The sequence below is a fragment of the Eupeodes corollae genome, chromosome 3 (assembly GCF_945859685.1).
Source record: "Eupeodes corollae chromosome 3, idEupCoro1.1, whole genome shotgun sequence".
Lineage (NCBI taxonomy): Eukaryota > Metazoa > Arthropoda > Insecta > Diptera > Syrphidae > Eupeodes > Eupeodes corollae.
This window is the reverse complement of record NC_079149.1, coordinates 105,464,237-105,486,738: the sequence shown is the minus strand read 5'-3', so window position 1 is coordinate 105,486,738 and position 22,502 is coordinate 105,464,237. Positions and strand designations below refer to the sequence as shown.

General features: G+C 29.8%; 2 protein-coding genes across 2 annotated transcripts in view; one reads left to right on the top strand and one right to left on the bottom strand.

Moving 5' to 3' along the window:
* LOC129948984 (neural-cadherin) overlaps nucleotides 1-2,675 on the top strand; it is a 943,200-nt gene extending 940,525 nt beyond the window's left edge. Inside the window, exon 22 of the mRNA XM_056060154.1 lies at nucleotides 485-2,675. Within this exon, the coding sequence (XP_055916129.1) occupies nucleotides 485-594 (110 nt within the window). The 3' untranslated portion in view covers nucleotides 595-2,675. The remainder of the gene's footprint in view (nucleotides 1-484) is intronic.
* Nucleotides 2,676-20,184: 17,509 nt separating this feature from the next.
* On the bottom strand, nucleotides 20,185-21,367 carry LOC129951699 (uncharacterized). The gene is made up of 4 exons (XM_056063992.1): nucleotides 21,081-21,367; nucleotides 20,755-20,963; nucleotides 20,557-20,670; nucleotides 20,185-20,450 (listed from the first exon to the last, which is right to left on the bottom strand). Exons 1-4 carry the CDS (start codon nucleotides 21,210-21,212, stop codon nucleotides 20,228-20,230), a joined length of 678 nt encoding a protein of 225 aa, XP_055919967.1. The 5' UTR covers nucleotides 21,213-21,367; the 3' UTR covers nucleotides 20,185-20,227.
* Nucleotides 21,368-22,502: the final 1,135 nt, after the last annotated feature.

Sequence of the window (22,502 nt, the reverse complement as noted above, 5' to 3'; positions counted from 1 at the left end):
ACATGTGTAGAAACAAGAAAAATGCAAATAATTTGGAAACAAAATTTAACTTAGGCTTTAGTTCAACCGTAAACTTTTTCAATTTTCTGTACCCAAACAGATACAGTGGGGAAATATGGGTTAAAATTAAACCTTTGTTTACGATGCACGGTATTTTTTCCTATTTTGACAATTATCGTGACGATTTTAGTATCCCTAATCTCTGAAACGCTAGACTTTGTTTATTGTTCAAGTTTATGTAAGTTAGTTACTTCAACATCCACCCTTAAAATATAACCACCCTTATATCTTATTTAAAAAAAAATCATTTGATGCTTAACAAAACCAAAAAATATAAAAAAATATACGATTTCTTGTTAAGTTATAATTTATTTATAGATATCAACACTTTGTAAGGTTTTTTAGTTCTTAGACCTTTAAAAAACATACTTACCAACGTATTTAAACAATTTTGTCTTATATTTTCTTTATTTTCACATTTCAGGTACCGATGATGAACAACATGAGTACGATTACCTTGGAGCGTGGGGTCCACGTTTCGATAAACTAGCCAACATGTATGGCCCTGAAGTCAATCCAGACTTGGAGTTGTAAATCTCATAAAAATTAAATTAAGGCATAACAATAATAAAACCAAAACAAAAACAAAAAACAACACTTAATTTAAAACAAAACAAAAATTCAACATTAAATTAAAACCAAAAAAAAACATAAATAAATAACCAACGGGATTTACACAACAAAATAAAAACATTAAAACCGAGACATACTCAACAAGAAGAAGAAAAAAAAGCGTAAGAAATCTTAATCCAAATTTTTTTTTTTTCAAAAACAAAAAAAAAAACATAAACGCAACGGATATTACTTTATTGTATAGTTAAAAAATAATGAGACATATATAAACAAAAATACGAAAACTCAACATGACAATTAAAAAACAAAAAAAAAACAATTGCATATTTATAACGAAAACCCTTTTCGCTCATTAAAAAATAAGTTTTTAATTTTTAAGTAATTACTTTTAATTTTTGTTGTTTATTTTATTCAATTTTTTTATTAATGAAAAAAAAAACAAAAACTTAATACCAAAGTGTATTGTTATTATTTATTTAAAAAAAAAAAAAAAAAAACAAATTTCAAGAATCATCTTTTTTACATTTTTTTAAAAAACTTAATACTCTATAGAAAAAAATCATTTAAATGAAAAAATTACGAATACATACATAAACTTATATTTAACTTCTTTTAACCAAAAAAAGGGAAAAACTTAAAAAAATATATACAAGTGCATATTGCGATATATTTAGTAAGAATATTTACATAAACAATTTACCAATTAGTTTTGTACTTTTCTCCCTCGAAGCAAAAAAAAAACTTGACATAAACTTAAAAAAAAAACAGAGTTGAAAAATAAAAAAATATGAATTAAAATTAAATTTAAAGTTAAAAAAGATGAATTTTAGAAAGTAAGTATAAATTTAATGCCAGTACCTATTCATAAAATAAAATACAAACAATTTAAAAAAAGTAAAGTGTATGCGTAAAAATAAGTTTTCAAAAATAAACAAAAATAAAAAATACACCAATGCAATCCCTATGCATATGAAATTTCCAAGCAAAAATAAAAAAAAATTAAGTGAAAGGTTAAAATAAATTTAAAAATAAAACCCTTCACCAAAACAGAGTTGTGGTTAAGTAATTATTATAAAAATTAGTATCTAAACAAAAAAAATGAAAATTTACCCAAAGACTGTTTTCGTTCCATCATATGATATTGTAGGCGGCGAAGAAAGTTATTTAAATTAAACACACAACAAAATATTTAAGAACTCATTATATAGAAAATGAACATTTACATACCTACGAGATACTTCAATTAATGTCATTTCCATAACTTTGACAGATTCAATCTCAGAAAGTTGAACAAAAAGATATATTCGATGCCAGAGAGACCATATTTTCAACAAAAAATGTGAATAGCAAATTATCACTAACAGCACACAGTCAAATTGGATTAAAAAACATTAACAAAATAAAAAATAAAAATATTTTTAAAAATCTCTGGTTATATGTCCCATGATATTTCTCTTATCCATCCCATTTTTCAATGAAAAATTAAATTCACAATTTCACACACACACATACTCACCATCCATAATACACCACATTCACACACCCACACCACATTCTTTAAATAAAAATAACAACAAATGAAAAAAATAAAACAGAATTACTTTAGAAAACTTAGCGCAATTGGTAATGTACATAGAATAGAAAGTATATTAAATTAAAGATTATATTAAAAATTATATATAAAATAAATAATACAAAAAATATATATAAAAAAAACCTTAGTTTAAGAACTAATATAATTTAATAAATAAAAATAGGAATGTAAATTAAATGAAACATCCCTAAATGATAAACAAAAAAAAATTGATGTAGTGTTGAATATAAATTTAAAAATACGAAAAAGAAATAAATTTAAAACAAAAAATAAATAAAAAATGAAAACTATGAGATTTTAGATTTAACGAAAAAAAGAAAAAAAATAAGAAGTGGAAGCTGATGAAACAAAAACAGTATTTTTATGATTCAATGATATTTAATAATAATTAAAAAGAAAAAAAAATGATATAAGATTTCTTAAAACTAAATTGCACTTTTAAAGTTTAAAGTTTAATTTTTTATTTTTTTTTATATTTTTAAAAATATGAAACTAGTATAAGAATACTTGTATAGCTGTTTGAATGTTCTATTAATTTTTTTAATCTTAATTTCTTAATGCTGCTTACCAAAAAAAATATTAATTTTTCAATAGAAATATTTAATTTGAGCTTAATTTAAATATATAACTTATCTAGAGCTAAGTTAAAGGTAAAGAAAATACGTCAAAAGAAATGGAGGAGTTTCCCTGCAAAATTGGTTCGACTGGTTACGTGCAAAAAGCAGAAATGAAACATTAAAGGTAATAATTTTAATTTTATGTTATTTGTCAAAAAATTAGCTGTCACTTTAAAGGAGACATATTTTTTTGAATCTGTCAAACTTTAAGTTATTTCTTTAAGACTGATTTATTTTCATTCAATTTTTTATAATTCCAATTAAATTCATTTGGCATCTGTCAAAAATTTTGCTTTCACTCTAAGAGAGACATATTTTTTTTAATCTGTCAAAAATTTAGTTGTCACTTTCAGATAGATTTACTTTTGTTTAATTTTGTTTATAATTCTAATAAACTTTATTTGGCATCTGTCAAAAATTTAACTGTCCCTCTAAGTCAGACATATTATTTTTAATCTGTCAAACATTTAGTTATTTCTCTAAGACAGATTTAAAATTTATTTAGCATTTGTCAAAAATTCAGTTTTCACTTTTAGACAGATTTATTTATTGGAATGTTTATAATTCAAAACAATTTCATTATAATCTGTCAAAAACTTAGTTTTCACTGTCAAAAAATTAGCTGTCACTCTAAGTGAGACATGTTTTTGTTTAATCTGTCAAAAATATAGTTGTCACTTTAAGACAGATTTATTTTCATTCAATATTTTATAATTCTAATAAACTTCATTTGGCATCTGCCAAAAATTCAACTGTCACTCTAAGCCAGACATATTATTTTTAATCTGTCAAACATTTAGTTATTTCTTTAAGACAGATTTATTTTTATTAAATTTTTTATAATTCTAATAAAGTTCATTTGGCATCTGTCAAAAATTTAGCTGTCACTCTAAGTGAGACATGTTTATTTGTATCTGTCAAACATTTAGTTGTCACTTTCAGATAGATTTATTTTTGATTAATTTTCTTATAATTCCAATAAACTTTATTTGGAATCTGTCAAAAATTCAGTTTTCACTTTTAGACAGATTTATTTATTGGAAGTTTATAATTCAAAACAATTTTATTTCAATCTGTCAAAAACTTAGTTTTACTATCAAAAAATTAGCTGTTACTCTAAGTGAGACATATTATTTTTAATCTGTCAAACATTTAGTTATTTCCTTAAGACAGATTTAAAATTCATTTGGCATTTGTCACAAATTCAGTTTTCATTTTTAAGCAGATTTTTCAATAAAATTTGTATAAATCAAGACAATTTCATTTGTAATCTGTCAAAAATTTAGTTCTTACTTCAATATAAAATGTGTTCTTTCAAATTTTTATAACTCTATACAACAATTTCATTTGGAATCTGTCAAATATTAAGTTATCACTTTACGACAGATTATTTCATTTAACTTCTTTTAAGTTTCTGACAACTATTTTCGACATTTTCATTGTTATCTTTAAAGTGACAAGCAACGTTTTGTCTTAAAATATTTCTTGACTCTTTAAAATAGAAGAATTGTGTCCAAAAATAATATGAAGATGTAAAATATTTTTGAAAGTAGTTTAAACCAGTCAACATTTCCTTGCAATCTTTAAATTGACAAGCAACGTTCTATCTTGAAACATTTCATGACACTTTGCTTAACTGGCAATTTTGACATTAAAATCTAAGAATTGTGTCAAAAAATAAGACAAAGATGTAAAATATTTTTGAAAGTAGTTTAAACCAGTCAACATTTTCCTTGCAATCTTTAAAATGACAAGCGACGTTCTACTTTGAAATATTTCTTGACTCTTTGCTCAATTGTCAATTTTGACATTTAAATAGAAGAATTGAGTCAAAAAATAAGATGAAGATGTAAAATATTTTTGAAAGTAGTTTAAACCAGTCAACATTTTCCTTGCAATCTTTAAAGTGACAAGCGACGTTCTGTCTTGAAATTTTTCTTGACTCTTTGCTTATCTGTCAATTTTGACATTAAAATAGAAAAATTGTGTCAAAAAATAAGATGAAGATGTAAAATATTTTTGAAAGTAGTTTAAACCAGTCAACATTTTCCTTGCAATCTTTAAAGTGACAAGCAACGTTTAGTCTTGAAATATGTCCTGACTCTTTGCTTATCTGTCAATTTTGACATTAAAATAGAAGAATTGAGCCAAGAAATAAGATAAACTTTTCTAATGTTAATGACGTTTCATAAAAAGACTCATATGTCATCGGTATTTTGAAGTACACTTTGTCAAAAAAAAAACTCGTCCTTCCTTTGCCTTTGTTTTTTATTTTTGTTTGTAAAATAAATTTTAATTTTTTAACTTTGCTTTGTACATTCTCTTAAAATGAATTTTTAAAATTAAGTTTCAACAAAAGAAAAATCATACCTAAGACTAGTTTGAATTGATTTATAGACATTACATATTTTACAAAATAATTATAAGGAAATCATATAAAAAAGTAAAACATTTAATTAAAAAAAAAACTTAAAATTAGTAAAGTGTGAAAGATGTGAGAACTAGAAATTAAAAAATTGAAAATAAATAATGAATTAAAGCAACAAAAAATATATATAAAATTATAACATAATTTAATTCAGGGATGAACGCGTTGATGGTGTGAGTGTAGGTATGTTAAAAGTTTTCTTTTTTTTAACTATTCTCTTTTTATTTTGATAAATTTCATAAAAATTAAAATGTTTTATTTTTCTCATTTCTTCATTTTCAAAATCATCCCTTTTAAGGATGGTGATGATTTTGTTTATAAAAAAAAACAAAAAGAATATTAAATAAATTGTCATACAATTTTTGTGTAATTTAACTGCACTATAATATTTGCTAAAAGAAAACAAATTCCTTTAAAGTCTTAAAAAAACACTGAAAAAAATATATGTACTCAAAAAAAAGAAATAAACTAATAAAACAAAATAAAATGTAAAATTAATTCAAATTTCTTTTTCAGTCTTTTTGTTTCAACTTAAACAATTATTGCAATCTTTTGTTTTTTAATTAAATTTAATTTTGTATCGCCTTATGTCTTGCCATAGTATTTAATTGTCATACGTTACTAAAATAATTGTTGTTAATTTTTTAGTAGAAAAAAAGAATTAAATATCAATTTATAGAACAAAATATTTAAAATCCGAAGTCTCACTAGAAAAACAAGTAAAAAAGGATAAAATAACAGCACTGCCAAAGTAAACTTACTTCAAGGTATACACATCACTCATACACACATGAATTCTTTGAATTAATACGCCAACAATTTTTGAATTATTGTTTTTATTTTTAATACAGTTATTCCAACAATATGCATAGTTTAGATTTTATACAGATTTATTTGTTTTCTTAAATAAAATAAAAAAAGACAACAATTTATTATTTGCAAAAGTAAAATTTAATTTTTTAAACAAATTAAGATTAAATGAATACACTTTTTATTTACCTGTGATTCTAAATTTATATTTAATTAAATAAACTTACAACAAAAAGAATACTGTAGGGGCAATCCAATAACAAACAAACAAAATAACGAACAACATAAAATTAACTTAATGAGATCTAACGGTAAGAAACATAACAAACATGTACTTCTCTACTTTATAACAAAAAAACAAATATTATTATGTCAATATTTATATATACACAAGTGAACTAGTTTAATTTTTGTATGAATATTTTTTAAGTTTATAAGTTTTTTATTTAGTACTAAACATATTTAAAAAAATATGAATATATATATATTATGTAATAATAAGGATATAATGGCTTTTTGTTTTTTTTTTTTAAATTTTTAATTTTCTATATAAATAATTATTATAATAATTTTTATTTTCTGTAAACATATAAAAATGAAAGAGAAAAAGAAAATTAAATGAAAATTAAAACGATGAAACAAGATGAAAAAAGAAAAACAAAATAACACTTATATAAATATAACTTTTTTTTATAATGCAAAAAGTAACGAGAAAAAAATAATAAACAACAAAAAATGAGGAAAAAAATGAAATAGTAATACAAAAAAAAATTATGAAAAATAAAATCTGTAATGTTATATGGAAAAATATAAAAATAAATGGTGTTTTATTACCCAAGCACACCTTGGGGATTCATGAAAGGATTTAAAGGTAATAGCGATGGAATCGTGTAATGGTAAGCAAGGGTTTTTGAAGTCGCACTTGAGTTTTTGGATGTCAGTTTTACTTACAATGTTCTTTCAAATTCACACTATTGAACTCTGGAAAAACAATGAATGTGGTCACGCCCACAAAATAATAAAAAAATTAAATAGACCACGCCCATAAAATAAGCCACGCCCAAAAAATTAAAAAAGAATTAAATAGACCACGCCCTTAAAATAAGCCACGCCCAAAAAATTTAAAAAATTAAATAGACCACGCCTACAAAATTTGAAAAAATGAAATAGACCACGCCCTTAAAATAAGCCACTCCCACAATTATGCCACGCCCACAAAATTTAAAGAAAAATTAAATTGACCACGCCCCTTAAATAAGCCACTCCCACAATTAGGCCACGCCCACAAAATTTGAAAAAAAAAATGAAATAGACCACGCCCAAAAAGTTAAAAAAAAATAAATAGACCACGCCCCTCAAATAAGCCACTCCCACAATTAAGCCACGCCCACAAAATTCAAACAAAAATTAAATTGACCACGCCCCTTAAATAAGCCCCTCCCACAATTAAGCCACGCCCACAAAACTTGAAAAAAAAATGAAATTTAAGGGCGTGGTCTATTTAATTTTTTTTTAAATTTGGTGGGCGTGGTCTATTTAATTTTCTTGATAAAGTTTTTGAACATGTCTTAATTGTGGGTGTGGCTTATTTTAGGGGCGTGGCCTATTTAATTTTTTTTACAATGTTTTTAGACATTTCTTAATTGTGGGATTGGCTTATTTTAGGGGCGTGGTTTATTTAATTTTCTTGATAAAGTTTTTGGACATTTCTTAATTGTGGGAGTGGCTTGTTTTAAGGGCGTGGTCTATTTAATTTTCTTTACAATGTTTTTAGACATTTCTTAATTGTGGGAGTGGCTTATTTTAGGGGCGTGGTTTATTTAATTTTCTTGATAAAGTTTTTGGACATGTCTTAATTGTGGGAGTGGCTTATTTTAAGGGCGTGGTTTATTTAATTTCTTTACAACGTTTTTAGACTTTTCTTTATTGTGGGAGTGGCTTATTTTAGGGGCGTGGTCTATTTAATTGTCCGTACAATGTTTTTTTACATTTCTTAATTGTGGGAGTGGCTTATTTTAGGGGCGTGGTTTATTTAATTTTCTTGATAAAGTTTTTGGACATGTATTAATTGTGGGAGTGGCTTATTTTAAGGGCGTGGTTTATTCAATTTTTTTGATAAAGTTTTTGGACATGTCTTTATTGTGGGAGTGGCTTATTTTAAGGGCGTGGTCTATTTAATTTTCTTTACAATGTTTTTAGACATTTCTTAATTGTGGAAGTGGCTTATTTTAAGGGCGTGGTCTATTTAATTTTTTCAAATTTGGTGGCGTGGTCTTTTTATTTTTTTTCAAATTGTGTGGGCCTGGATTTATTGTAGGTGTGGCTTATTTTAGGGGCGTGGCCTATTAAATTTGTTTCTTCAAAATGTGTGGGCGTGGCTTTACTATAAATTTGGCTTTTTTATGGGTGTGGTCTATTTAATTTTCTTTACAATGTTTTTAGACATTTCTTAATTGTGGGAGTGGCTTGTTTTAAGGGCGTGGTCTATTTAATTTTCTTTACAATGTTTTTAGACATTTCTTAATTGTGGGAGTGGCTTATTTTAGGGGCGTGGTTTATTTAATTTTCTTGATAAAGTTTTTGGACATGTCTTAGTGGTGGGAGTGGCTTATTTTAAGGGCGTGGTCTATTTAATTTTCTTTACAATGTTTTTAGACATTTCTTAATTGTGGGAGTGGCTTGTTTTAAGGGCGTGGTCTATTTAATTTTCTTTACAATGTTTTTAGACATTTCTTAATTGTGGGAGTGGCTTATTTTAGGGGCGTGGTTTATTTAATTTTCTTGATAAAGTTTTTGGACATGTATTAATTGTGGGAGTGGCTTTTTTTTCAAATTTGGTGGGCGTGGTCTATTTAATTTTTTTCAAATTAGGTGGGCGGGGTCTATTTAATTTTTTTCAAATTGTGTGGGCTAGGCTTAATTGTGGATGGGCTTATTTAAGGGGCGTGGTCTATTTAATTTTTGTTTTCAAATTTTGTGCGCGTGGCTTATTTTAGGGGCGTGGTCTATTTAATTTTCTTGATAAAGTTTTTGGACATGTCTTAATTTTGGGAGTGGCTTATTTTAAGGGCGTGGTTTATTCAATTTTTTTGATAAAGTTTTTGGACATGTCTTTATTGTGGGAGTGGCTTATTATAAGGGCGTGGTCTATTTAATTTTTTTCAAATTTGGTGGGCGGGGTGTATTTAATTTTTTTTAAATTGTGTGGGCCTGGATTAATTGTAGGTGTGGCTTATTTTAGGGGCGTGGTCTATTTAATTTTCTTGATAAAGTTTTTGGACATGTCTTAATGGTGGGAGTGGCTTATTTTAAGGGCGTGGTCTATTTAATTTTTTTCAAATTTGGTGGGCGGGGTGTATTTAATTTTTTTTAAATTGTGTGGGCCTGGATTAATTGTAGGTGTGGCTTATTTTAGGGGCGTGGTTTTTTTAATTTTCTTGATAAAGTTTTTGGACATGTCTTTATTGTGGGAGTGGCTTATTATAAGGGCGTGGTCTATTTAATTTTTTTCAAATTTGGTGGGCGTGGTATTTTTAATTTTTTTTAAATTTTGTGGGCCTGGCTTAATTGAAAGTGTGGCTTATTTAAGGGGCGTGGTCTATTTAATTTTCTTGATAAAGTTTTTGGACATGTCTTAGTGGTGGGAGTGGCTTATTTTAAGGGCGTGGTTTATTCAATTTTCTTGATAAAGTTTTTGGACATGTCTTTACTTTGGGAGTGGCTTATTTTAAGGGCGTGGTCTATTTAATTTTTTTCAAATTTGGTGGGCGGGGTCTATTTAATTTTTTTTAAATTGTGTGGGCCTGGATTAATTGTAGGTGTGGCTTATTTTAGGGGCGTGGCCTATTTAATTTGTTTCTTCAAAATATGTGGGCGTGGCTTTACTATAAATGTAGCTTATTTTATCGGTGTGGTCTATTTAATTTTCTTGATAAAGTTTTTGGACATGTATTAATTGTGGGAGTGGCTTATTTTAAGGGCGTGGTCTATTTAATTTTCTTTTCAATGTTTTTAGACATTTCTTAATTGTGGGAGTGGCTTGTTTTAAGGGCGTGGTCTATTTAATTTTCTTTACAATGTTTTTAGACATTTCTTAAGTGTGGGAGTGGCTTATTTTAGGGGCGTGGTTTATTTAATTTTCTTGATAAAGTTTTTGGACATGTCTTAATTTTGGGAGTGGCTTATTTTAAGGGCGTGGTTTATTCAATTTTTTTGATAAAGTTTTTGGACATGTCTTTATTGTGGGAGTGGCTTATTATAAGGGCGTGGTCTATTTAATTTTTTTCAAATTTGGTGGGCGTAGTCTATTTCATTTTTTTCAAATTGTGTGGGCCAGGCTTAATTGTGGGTGTGGCTTATTTTAGGGGCGTGGTCTATTTAATTTTCCGTACAATGTTTTTTTTACATTTCTTAATTGTGGGAGTGGCTTATTTTAGGGGCGTGGTTTATTTAATTTTCTTGATAAAGTTTTTGGACATGTATTAATTGTGGGAGTTGCTTATTTTAAGGGCGTGGTCTACTTAATTTTTTTTTTCAAATTTGGTGGGCGTGGTCTATTTAATTTTTTTCAAATTGTGTGGGCCAGGCTTAATTGTGGATGTGGCTTATTTAAGGGGCGTGGTCTATTTAATTTTTGTTTTCAAATTTTGTGGGCGTGGCTTATTTTAGGGGCGTGGTCTATTTAATTTTTGTTTTCAAATTTTGTGTGCGTGGCTTTATTATGGGTGTGGCTTATTTTAGGGGCGTGGTTTATTTTATTTTCTTGATAAAGTTTTTGAACATGTCTTAATGGTGGGAGTGGCTTATTTTAAGGGCGTGGTCTATTTAATTTTTTTCAAATTTGGTGGGCGGGGTCTATTTAATTTTTTTCAAATTGTGTGGGCCTGGATTAATTGTAGGTGTGGCTTATTTTAGGGGCGTGGTCTATTTAATTTGTTTCTTCAAAATTTATGGGCGTGGCTTAACTATGGGTGTGGCTTATTTTATGGGTGTGGTCTATTTAATTTTCTTGATAAAGTTTTTGAACATGTCTTAATTCTGGGAGTGGCTTATTTTAAGGGCGTGGTCTATTTTTTTTTTTTTTTTTTAATTTTGTTAGCGCGGCTTAATTATAGGCGTTGTTTGTTTTAAGTTTAGTTGTTTTTAATCAAAGAAGATTGTCCGGTACTGTCTTCATTTCAGACTTGGTATAACTTGTGTGATACAATGGGTTTATTAACCACTTCTGTAACCATTTAAGGGTCACGATGTAGATTTTTTTGTATACATTGTAAGAGGCTTATATAAGTCCTGGATAACAAAATTCCTCTATAGCAAAAATGTGTTCTGGATAAAAGATAATTCAGAGTTCTTTCCTATTAACCTGTAAATTGTTCTGTACTTTAAGTTAAGCTCTTCACTTTTTTTTTGCAGCACTTTTTCCATTTAGACTTTTTATCCAAAGCCACTTCCAGGTATTGTACAGAATTGGACTTTGGTACTCCCGCACTGCTTAAGACAATCGTAACAATATTAAATTTGTTGGTTATAAAACTTGCAAAGGCACTATTATTGTGGTACCATATCAGCAAAGGTGGCTATGAAACTGGAATATTCCTTGTGTCTAAAAGTTACAAGGTTGGCCCTAGAACACTTCCTTGCAGTACATCGGCTTCTATTTATTTAAGTTTAGAATAATTTTGGTCATACCGTACTCTAAGTTATACATGCGACAGTAGTACTGTCCCCATGCAGTTTGTATTCAAGTTACAAGTTCCAAAACTTTCCAAGGCCTTGAGCAAACTCTAAGAATATAGCCGAGCATACTTATTTTACTTCCGTAATTCGATGTACTCCTTCTATTATTTTGCTGAGCCTTTTCAAAATCATGCTTTTCGAAAACGTTTACCAATATTGGTATAAGAGATGTTGCCCTGGAAGATGTTCCATCTGGTCATTGTTTATGTATAACAATGACAAGAACTGTCCCATGATTTGGTGCATATCGTATTAAGGTTTACGTTTTTTACATATCGAAGTAGTTTGAATGCTATCGAGAGCTTTTCCTTCAAAAGCTAAGAGCTAAGATCGTGTCCTTGTAAGTTTTTATTAAATACGATGTGTTGTCACAATGCGCCTTACTTTTTCGGTCTTGACAAAAGGAGTTTCACATGCGTCGTTTCTATCAACAAACTGTAAGGGATCTGTAGCCGTATTTCCTGGGAATGATTTAATTTGTTTCTTCATATTATGCACCCTGGGAATTTACGTATTTACACTGCACTTCTTCTTAATTTAACTTCTTGCAATTAAAAGCAAAATACTGCAAGTTTTTCCCTTAATAACAACGCACTCCTGTCACAGAAACATCATTTCTTGGAAATATAAGCTTCATGTGCTTGTATTACATTACTTTTTTTTCTTCGAAACGAAAAATTCTCTGAAACTCCTTTCTTCACAAGTTCGCATCTTAGTAAGAAAATTTTGATATTTTTTTTTAAAATGTTACTTCCGCCCAACAAAATGTAAATAAAAACCAAAAAAGGATATAAATATTTTTATATAAAGGCAAGTCCTTATCGCTTTATATCGTTTCTTCTCTATATGTGGAATCTACCTTCCTGTCACAAGGATTTAATAATATCAATAATTATAATAACGTAAATAATATCATTATTATGTTTATATTGAATTAGGATATCAGATAATTTGTGTGTTTGGTCCTGAACACTTATATGTATTTTCTCTAGGAGCAATTTTTGAATTGTGCCCATGTCCAGTGTTATTCATGTTTTAGGGATAATATCAAAATCTCTCTGGGAAAGCAAAGTTTTACTTAAGAAAAAACATAGTGTCCTTTTCCTCGTTGTCTCATTTCGATCCCGCCCCAAGGGGTTAGATATTATTTTATGCATTTTTTTCCTTTTGCTTGCTTTTTCCTGGTGCGTGTCCTGTCCGTGTATATTGAATTCCGAACGTGCTTAGAATCATTGAAAGGAAAAAGAAATACCATCGTATTATATTTGTCGCTCTCCATTCTCTAAAGAGAATCTAATCAATGCGAATCACCAGAACTGATTTACTTTTGGACAGGACTACAGAGGAATCTGTGCCACAGAAAATATACAGCGTAGTGACTTTGCATAATCCCGCAATGACATTATGAAAGATAGAGAAGCGACTTTAGCTAAGGACTTTACCTATATAGCATAAATAAGGACTACTGCAAATACAGAGGAGAAAGTTCTGATTTATAATCAATGCCAAAGAAAATCCATATTATTTATTTTAGGTATTTCGCTCATCTTCGTTTGGAGTTTTTGATTTTTATAAGTTGTGTCATGATTCTCTGGGCAGGTGACAAGAATTTTAGGTTTCTTCCTTTATTTTATCAAAAAGAATTTAAGATTATTCAAATAAATCTGATTTGACCTTGCGAGATGTTTTAAGCTACCGAGGCGAAAATATACAAACAAGTTTGGTACCTCATTAAAAGTAATGGAGTTGGTGTTTTAAAATGTATTCAGATAAGAATATTTTTAGAAGGATATTAAATTATTAAAACTATTTACAAATTTAATAGAGTTCTAGAAAAATAAAGATTTCCAACATTTTAAAACTATTGAAGTTGATTTTCTGTCAAATTGTGTGTCCATAGTTCATTCCGAAAATATAATATTGAACAACAACTTTAGTTAAAAGTGGGCTATTGAAGATAATTTTTCGATAAAATCCTGATGATGTTATATTTCAAGGACTAAACAAACGAGGGATCTACGATGTGTACCGGCTTCAATTTGAATGTAAACTGAACCTTAAGATCTAAGTCGTTATAAAAATTTCGGTGTGATGTCATTTCTGGTATATTCAGTTCTTAATCCTTAGTTTTCCTCAGCCCTACGAGCTACAGCAGCAATATCCTCAATTGTTCTTTTGTGACACATATTTTCCATTTTTCATTTTACTAACATGCCCCAGCACCAACAACATACACTAACTTTACTATTGCTGGCCAAGAAGGTGCTTGACAATGACCTAAACAATTTTTTAAGTGAATTTCAAAAATTTCCATGTGTTGTTGAAGCCTGTATTTTTAGAGTAGATAAAATACGATTTTAAATGAATTTATTTCAAGAAATTTTAAAAAAGTTTAGCTTACCATTAAGTAGATGATAAGACCTATATCGCATGCCAGTTCGAAAAATAATGCTTAACTTTTTTTCTTTGTAAAAGTTCTTAAAAAGTTCAAAAAGTTCAGTAAAGATTTTTGTTCTGTAACTCAATTCCCCATAAGATCATTCATTAAAGATATCGACATTCATTGAGATAGTTCTTTCCAAAAACACTTCACCATAGGACATCTACCCACATAATGAAACACCTTTTCCGTTTCGCTAAGCTTGCACTATAGTCGCAGGATTCTTGTAAATCAATCCTGTGAGGTATATGATTCAAGGGGAGTAATTCTTCACTTGTTTTTAAGACTAATGGCATGAGGTCGGTTGAAAACTCGTTCCTGAAATAGTTATTAGCCACTAAGCTGTAGTCAAGCTTCTCATAAATCTGGTAAATCTCAAACTCATTCTTGTAAATTGTCTTCGATGTTGTTTATAAACAAGGCAAAAAGTAGAGGGCTTAGACAGTAGCCTCATCTCAACTAAAAACTATTCATTGCATTTGGTATTGATGAATCCCTTCTTCTGTGGATTAGTTACCTTTCGGACTGTTCAATTCAAGGAGTATTGGACGGGTTCAAATCTGATACTCGAAAAATAAACGGTGTGCCACAGGGCTCCGTTTTTTCTCCGACACTCTTTCTGATTTTTATAAATGATCTTTTGTTTGAAACTTTTAACCCACTACATTGTTTCGCATATTCGTTTTAAGATTCTCATCCTTGTTCTTTGGATGTGGACTATCAACGGCAGTGTATGATAAGCTCATTAAATTCTGATCTTGACAGTAATACTTCGAAAACTCAGTGCTGTTTACTGTCGCAAAAGCCTAAGCCTCCCCCAATGCCACTATCCATGATTGGTACCTGCATCGAGGAGATTGAACAGCTATCGGTTCTAAAAATATGCATTACAAAACACTTTTTGTGGAGTGATCACATATTTGACAACACCAAAAATGTTGCTTATTGTTTAGCTTTTCTCCAACGATGCAAGAAATTTTTTTACCCCTTCTGATGTGGATATAATTTATAAAGCGTATATTTGTCCATCTCTGACAACAGTACTAGCACACAGAAATGGTGAGACCCTAGGACTGTTTTGCCACCCAATTTTTTTTATTTATATTCGCCAAAAACTTGAGTACAATTCCAATATTTGGGCAGGTGCTCCCATAACCCGCCTGAGTCTCTTTGACAGAATTTAAAATAAAGCTCTTAAAATGATAGGTAATAGGTGTCTAACTAAGGCTTTTGGATCTCTTGAGCACCATTGTAAGGTCTCATATCCATCAATATTTTATCGCTTCTTCCTTAAGCAATGCTCTAATGATACAGCCAGTTGCATTACTTACTTACTTAAGGTGGCGCTACAGTCCTGTGTGAACTAGGCCTCACCCAACAAACTTCTCCATAGCTCGGTCCCTAGCTAGATGTCTCCAGTTTTGCGCTCCAAGTTGGGTGAGGTCACCTTCCACTTGTGCGCGCCACCTGATTCGCGGTCTTCCTCTACTGCGCTGTCTTGTGGGTGCGGATTTGAAGACTTTCCGGGCCAGAGCATTGGTTTCCATGCGCTCTACGTGACCCAGCCATCTTAGTCGTTGGACTTTTACCCTTCTGGCTAAGTCCACGTCGCTGTACAGCCCGTACAGCTCGTCGTTCCATCTTCTCCTCCACTCCCCTTCTATGCATACGGGAACGTAGATCACACGAAGAACTTTTCTCTCGAACCGACCCAAGGTGCTTTCATCCGCTTTTGTCATAGTCCATGCTTCTGCACCGTATAGCAGGACGGGGATGGTAAGGGTCTTATATAGCAACATTTTGGTCCCTTGAGAGAGGACTTTACCACTCAATTGCTTTCTTAGTCCAAAGAAACAGCGGTTAGCAAGAGTTATTCTGTGTTTGATATCAGCGCTGGTGTTGTTTTCTGCGTTTACAACGGAGCCTAGGTAGACGAAGTCCTTGACTACCTCAAAGTAACGTCTGTCGATGGTGACGTTTGCGACAGTTGCATTCCTCTCCTCAAACAATTCAACCGTAAAACGTGTTTTTTAGGAATGTCCATCAGTTTAACCTTGAGACCAATTTCAGTCGTACTGTAAAGTACACTGCTTCTTTTTTTAGTCTCACTATATGAATGTGAATTGCTTTGCCAGTCTCAATATTTCCCACTCTTTACAATGTGCAGGCATTCAAAACCAATTTAAAACGGTATCGCCATCCAAATTCTATCCTCCCTTCCTAGTTACTCGCACTGTGTTTAATCATTATAAGGGTATTCATATCAACTTGAGTGCGCGTACAATATATAAATATATAAAAAATATATGTTCCTTCCAAAAGTCACGGCAGAAGTTGTTGAATCGTATAACCGTTCCAAAATACTTTTAAATCTTGACGATATTCCTCTATTATAGCGCTTTATACATTTTTAAAAGAAATAAATCTCATATAATTTAATGTTATGGCTCAAAAATTATGTTATTATATTGTTAAGATATAGGCTTACAATACATGGTTAAGTGTCCACCGTTGCTGACTGAAATAAATTCTAGCCGAAAGTTCTAATCTTAGTCCACTTTTTACAGCAATTAATTCCGTATGTCAGCATTAATGCACCAAATATTCTCGTTCAAGGCATCAACACTTTCGGGCTTATCTGCACAGACTAGCTACTTCACTTAGCCCCACAAAAAATAATCCATCGGTGTTAAATCGCACGATCTTGCAGGCAATGTCACAGATCCAAGGACGATGTCATATATTGAAATCATCAAAAGGCACCTTCAATAAATTGATTGTTTCGTTGACTGTAAATCACGAATCAAACATTTATTTTAGTAATAAACTTGATTGATGCAGACTGAGTGTAAACTAAGTGCCAACTGTCAAAAGACCACATGCCTAGAAAAACAGAAATAACCATTAAACACTGATATATAGAACTAAATACATACAAAGAAAGGAATTGACCTTCTTGCGACCAAATGCTTTTTCAGCTTACATAAATGTAGATATATATATTTATTATTAATAAAAATTGTGTGTTATAATTGCACATTTTGTAACCTCATTTATTTAAATAAATATCATTGATTTCCGAAGAGAAATTAAATTAATTTTATAAAATTCTCAGTACATTGCACAAGTTTTGGTTTTTTTTAATAAAATAAAACTTATTTGTATTTATCAAAAAAAAAATCCTTAGAATAACAAATTTTGGTCAACAGGAAATAATATTAATTTATGAAAATATTAAAATTTGATTTTTAAAATATTTACGCATATTAAACATCATATTGTTTATTAAAAATATACATTTTTTATGAATCCTGAAGATACAAAAGTATCGTGTGTTCTTGCCCATATTGCTGTCTTGTTGTCAAAGGCGTTGAGCCTTAGTCAGCTTTACAATAAATACCAAATCTGAAAGCCTATAATATGCCAGTAAATTCTCATGGTTAATTTACTGACATATTTCAAATTTAACACAAAAAAAAGAGTAATGGATGCGGAGTATATGGAATGTCTCTATGGCCCGGCACCCAGCAGAGGTGAACTTTAAACTGCTGTGCCACCTCCATTAGAGATGATCAACAGTTATGGACTGTTATAGAGCTTGTAGAGACAGAGTCCAGAGATTTGATAGCAGCCTGACTATCAGAAAAAATACGGATATCAGATGTTGATATCACGTTTTCTTTTTATCGCCATAAGCTCCGCCAGGAACACGCTAAGGCTACCATGATTAGGAAGGCAGAATGAAAGACTTAATTTCAGTCGTTCCGAGTACATACCTCCACCAACCTCACCTTTGGATAAAATAAAAATTGGATAAATGATATTAACTTTTAGTCAATATCTTACTAGATATCGAGAACCAAACCTCAATTTTTACCAAATTTTCGTAATATTTTTTGTAGATTTTATGAAAAAACGGCCAGTTGAATTTTTATACAAACAACTTAACGCCAAAAACAATATATTTTCAGTGAAATAAAGTTAATAAAATAAATTTATTTTAATAAATAATAAATAAAGTTTTTATTTTTGTAAGAAAGTTGTCGATTCGATTTTTCTTAACATTTTACCGAATGTTGAAAACAGTATTTCTTACAAGATTGAAGATTGAAGCCATAACATCTAATTTTTGAAAAGATATTAGGGTTGAAATCAATTTTTACCAACCTCTAGTAATTTTTTTTTTGGATTTTTATTTCGGTTATCAATTAGATTTTTCTTAAAATGTAATCAAATATTGGAAACAATATTTCTTAGAAAACAAAATCAGTTGGAAACAATAATCTTAAATAATTGAAAATATATTTGTGTCGCAAGTCAATTTTTAAAATTTTAAGTATATTTCAGAGAGAGTTCGATAACTCAGGTGACAAAGTTTAATGACGGATTTGTATAGAACAGAGGGGGTTCTGGTATCTATCTCCCCCGTTGATGCGGCAGGAGCAATTTAAAAAATACGTACGTTAAAATGGAAACGAATTATAAAAAATATTGGTAATACTAAGTTTTTTAAATTTTTTAAGCAAAAACTTTTGTCTATTAGCTTGTTTTTAAAACAAGTCAAAACTATGAGTAGTTTTTAAAAAAATTGTTTTAAACTCAAAATTTGTGCAAAAAAAAGGTTAAAAATTAGTAATTTAATTAAAATATTTTTTTTTTGGTAATTTTCAATCTTCTCAACAACTAGGAGACATAAAATCATCTACTTTTCAGATTTTGATCAAAAACAAATAAGAGGTATTAAAAAATTACAGTTTAAACATTTTTTAACTTATTTTACTCCAATTTTGAGTTTAAGATTAATTTTTTCAAAAACTACGACTTGATTTAAAAACTGGCTTTGAAAAAATGTATAATTCTTAATTGTAAGTATTACCGTTATTTTCCATTTAAATTTCCATTTTAAATAATAATTTTATAATTATTAATCTGCCTTGGGGGGGCAGATACACTCCCCCTCCCATAGTAAAAAATTCTTGTTTTTAACTGTTCTTAAAAAATGCGTTAGAATATCTTGTCGCTTGAGTTATCGTACTTTTGGCAACATTTCTTTTAATTTTTTATTTTTTATAAAAAAAACTGCCAATGTGACTTCTCACAAAATTTTACCAGATGTTAAAAACGTTATTTTTTGTTGCACATAATTTTTTTTAAAATAAAATATTTTTTCTTCGTAAAATTGTCGAGCTGACAAATATTTATTTTTAAGTTTTTTGGATTTATAAAAAGAGTCGCTAGCGTTATTGGTTCGTGATATATTTTCACCTGTTTTTTTAAATTGTTATGGTAAAAAATCACCCGCGCAATTTCTTTGAGAGTCCTTTCTGCATTTTCATATGTATAAAAAAATGTATTTGAAGTCGACATCTCTACTAGTTCTTGAGCTATGGACTACAAGCGTAGACATCTCTCTAAAAATCTTTTATTTCGACTCTAGGGACCTTGAAATGTTGAGAAATGTCAAAATGTTCAATTCGACCAATCGAACCGAATGCAATAACTTCTTATTGGAAGTTTATAAACTATTAAAGTTTAGTACGACAACACCTAACCTAAAAAATAGTAAAGCAAAAAGTTAGGAAATTTTATAATCCGCTAAAGTGAAACTTTTCACCTATAATTTTGTTACAATGAGTCCAAAAAGTGTCCCTTATGTAAAGTCACCTATGCATAAATATTTATATGCTATTTAAATGTTTAAATTTTAATAAGCCTATGAGTATAAACATTAAGCACCAATTGCTTTTAATAACAATAATATCCCTTCAGCCAACGTAAACAAATTCATAAGTGACTGGTTGAGACTTATGAACCTTTAACTATTTTTATCCATATTGATATAAATAAATTGTCACAATTTTAAATAAAAATACATTAATAAATATTAAAATCACAACAAACAAAAACACAAACATTTAAATTTAATGTCATTTAATTATGATGATGTACAATTTATATTTAATTTGTTTCTACATAAATCCCTGATGAGTTCCATGTTTGGTGGGTTCAAGTGAATACTTTGCATTGCCCAATGCCCAATCCAGAAGTGAAAAATGACAGTTAGGATATTTCCGCTGACAGTCGTAATTCGATCCAGCACCATTATAATAAGCTTTATCATAATGATGATGATAAATATCTCGGTCATTTCGATGACGATGATACAAAGTCCCCTCGCGCCTCATTGGAAAACTATATTATTGAATTTAAAACAAAAAAATATAATTAATAATTATTAAGAGTTAATTATATCTCGCCCACATCGCCACCATCACGCATCATATCAACCGGAACTAACCTAAATATCAATTTCACAATTTCCTCCACCATGTTGCCTTTGCCGCGTTCCTTGAGATAGTTTGAACTTTCACACAATGTCCGGGAGATACAATCGCGTCCATTGAACCCCATACTATATCAATTCAGTAAAAAGTAAATATTATATTAAATAATTAAAATACACTTTGAAGGACTATTCGTAAGAACAAAAACCAACCTATCCATAGCAAGTTCAATGCCCTCATATAAATCCCTTCGGTAGCGAACTTTTGTATTGTGGGCGTCAAGAGAGTTACTAAATCCATGCTTGTGCTGGCGAACCCACGTTTGATTGGGCAAATCATACGCAATTCCCCAATTCACTGCCCAACTCATGTACTCCAATACTGGATTACCAATTACTCCGATAGTCATGCAAATCGAAGCCTAAAGCACACAATATTTCTCTTATAAAATTATTAATTAACAAGGGTTTCGATTAATCTATATGTTGGTATAAGTGTATCTTTATGTCTATGTAACTTTGTAGATATCGCTACTAACCGCAAATGAAGAACCCTCGGGAAACGAAAGAAAGCGTCGTTTCCGCGATAGGATCCTGGTACTGGTATCCTTTTGGGCCCATATTTCTGTTATCAAAACCAACAAGACCAACCAAATGAGTTTGAAATTCATGGATCCTTTTTTTTTGTATTGGTTTTATTCCTTTACTGATGTTGATGTGGCACTTTGAATTTATTTTTCAATTTTTTTACAACTTTTTTATCGTTGAACCCCCAACTGAACTGAAGTGAACTGAACTGACACACAAGACTGTAAAACATAATTTAAGTGACCATTACTGGGCACTTTAAAATGAAATATATACTATGTACAGTACATCAGTACGACGTAATACCTGCTACCCACACACTTACATATACACACTTATATTGGTAGTTCCAATTAGCAAGGAGGTGGAAGAAACGTTTTCAAGTACAGAGTTGTATACTTTACGGTTCTTCGTCTCGTTCTCGTTTGGGGGCTTGCAGTCAGTTAAGTTACATTGCATGAAATTAATAGCCTATTTAACGACAGCTGGATGAGTACACCATGGAGGTTATGATGTGTTTGCTTTTTACCTTTTTAATAGTGGTAGGTCTTGAAAAAAAGGTATAAAGAAAAAAAAAACAAGTTCAACGAAAGAAATAATTTAAATAAAGTGCATATGGCTGGGTCGCATGGACTTGTAGTTTTTGTTTCCTTTTGTTGAAAGAAAATGTCATTTTCAAGGCTAAAAGAGCTGCAAAAGATGGAATTTTTAACTCTTTTATTTTGAATACTACGAATGATTTACGTATAATGTCAAGAGTACATTTCTTATTTCGATAATTATTGCTATTGAATTTCTTTTTTTGGTTTTTAAATGAATTTGCAGAAAAAAAGAACAAGTTAATATCTGATGTTTCATTATTTTGACAAAATAAAACATGCAGTTGAGTCACCCTGTTCATCAGTGTGGGAATACAGTAAGAGAGTAGTAAACTATTTGTAGACACCATATTAGATATTCAAACTATAAAAAAGTGCTAATTGTTTATGTGCGGTACTTATAATAATAATTGGTGATAAGTGGTATAGTGATAAACTTGGTATTAAAAAATATGTAATGTGGCTTTTATAGGAAAAAGCATTTAAAGATTGTTAAACCAAATATGATGGTTTTTAGCAGATAACATAAAATGAACCTTTATCAGTGAACTCTTAAAATTAGGTCATAACATAAACAGAAGTTTCCAATAAGAAGTTTAATTTTATTAATAAAAAAATAGATTTTTTTTTCGCCGAGAAATCTTTGGATTATTTGTTTATCAACTGCCCATGGAAAGATATTGTAATCGGTCTGATGAAAAAAGGAAAAAATTGACATTTCTTAACGTTTTAAGGTCTTAAGAATCTTAATCGTTTCATTAAGGTCGGAAAAGA

Bases quoted from the DNA above. Each gene is read 5' to 3' on its own strand.
- LOC129951699 (XM_056063992.1), bottom strand. From the start codon at position 21,212: ATGAATTTCAAACTCATTTGGTTGGTCTTGTTGGTTTTGATAACAGAA. The intron at 20,964-21,080 runs GTTAGTAGCGAT...TGTGTGCTTTAG, and splicing joins CCGAGGGTTCTTCATTTGCG to GCTTCGATTTGCATGACTAT. The intron at 20,451-20,556 runs GTTAGTTCCGGT...TCAATAATATAG, and splicing joins ATTGTGAAATTGATATTTAG to TTTTCCAATGAGGCGCGAGG.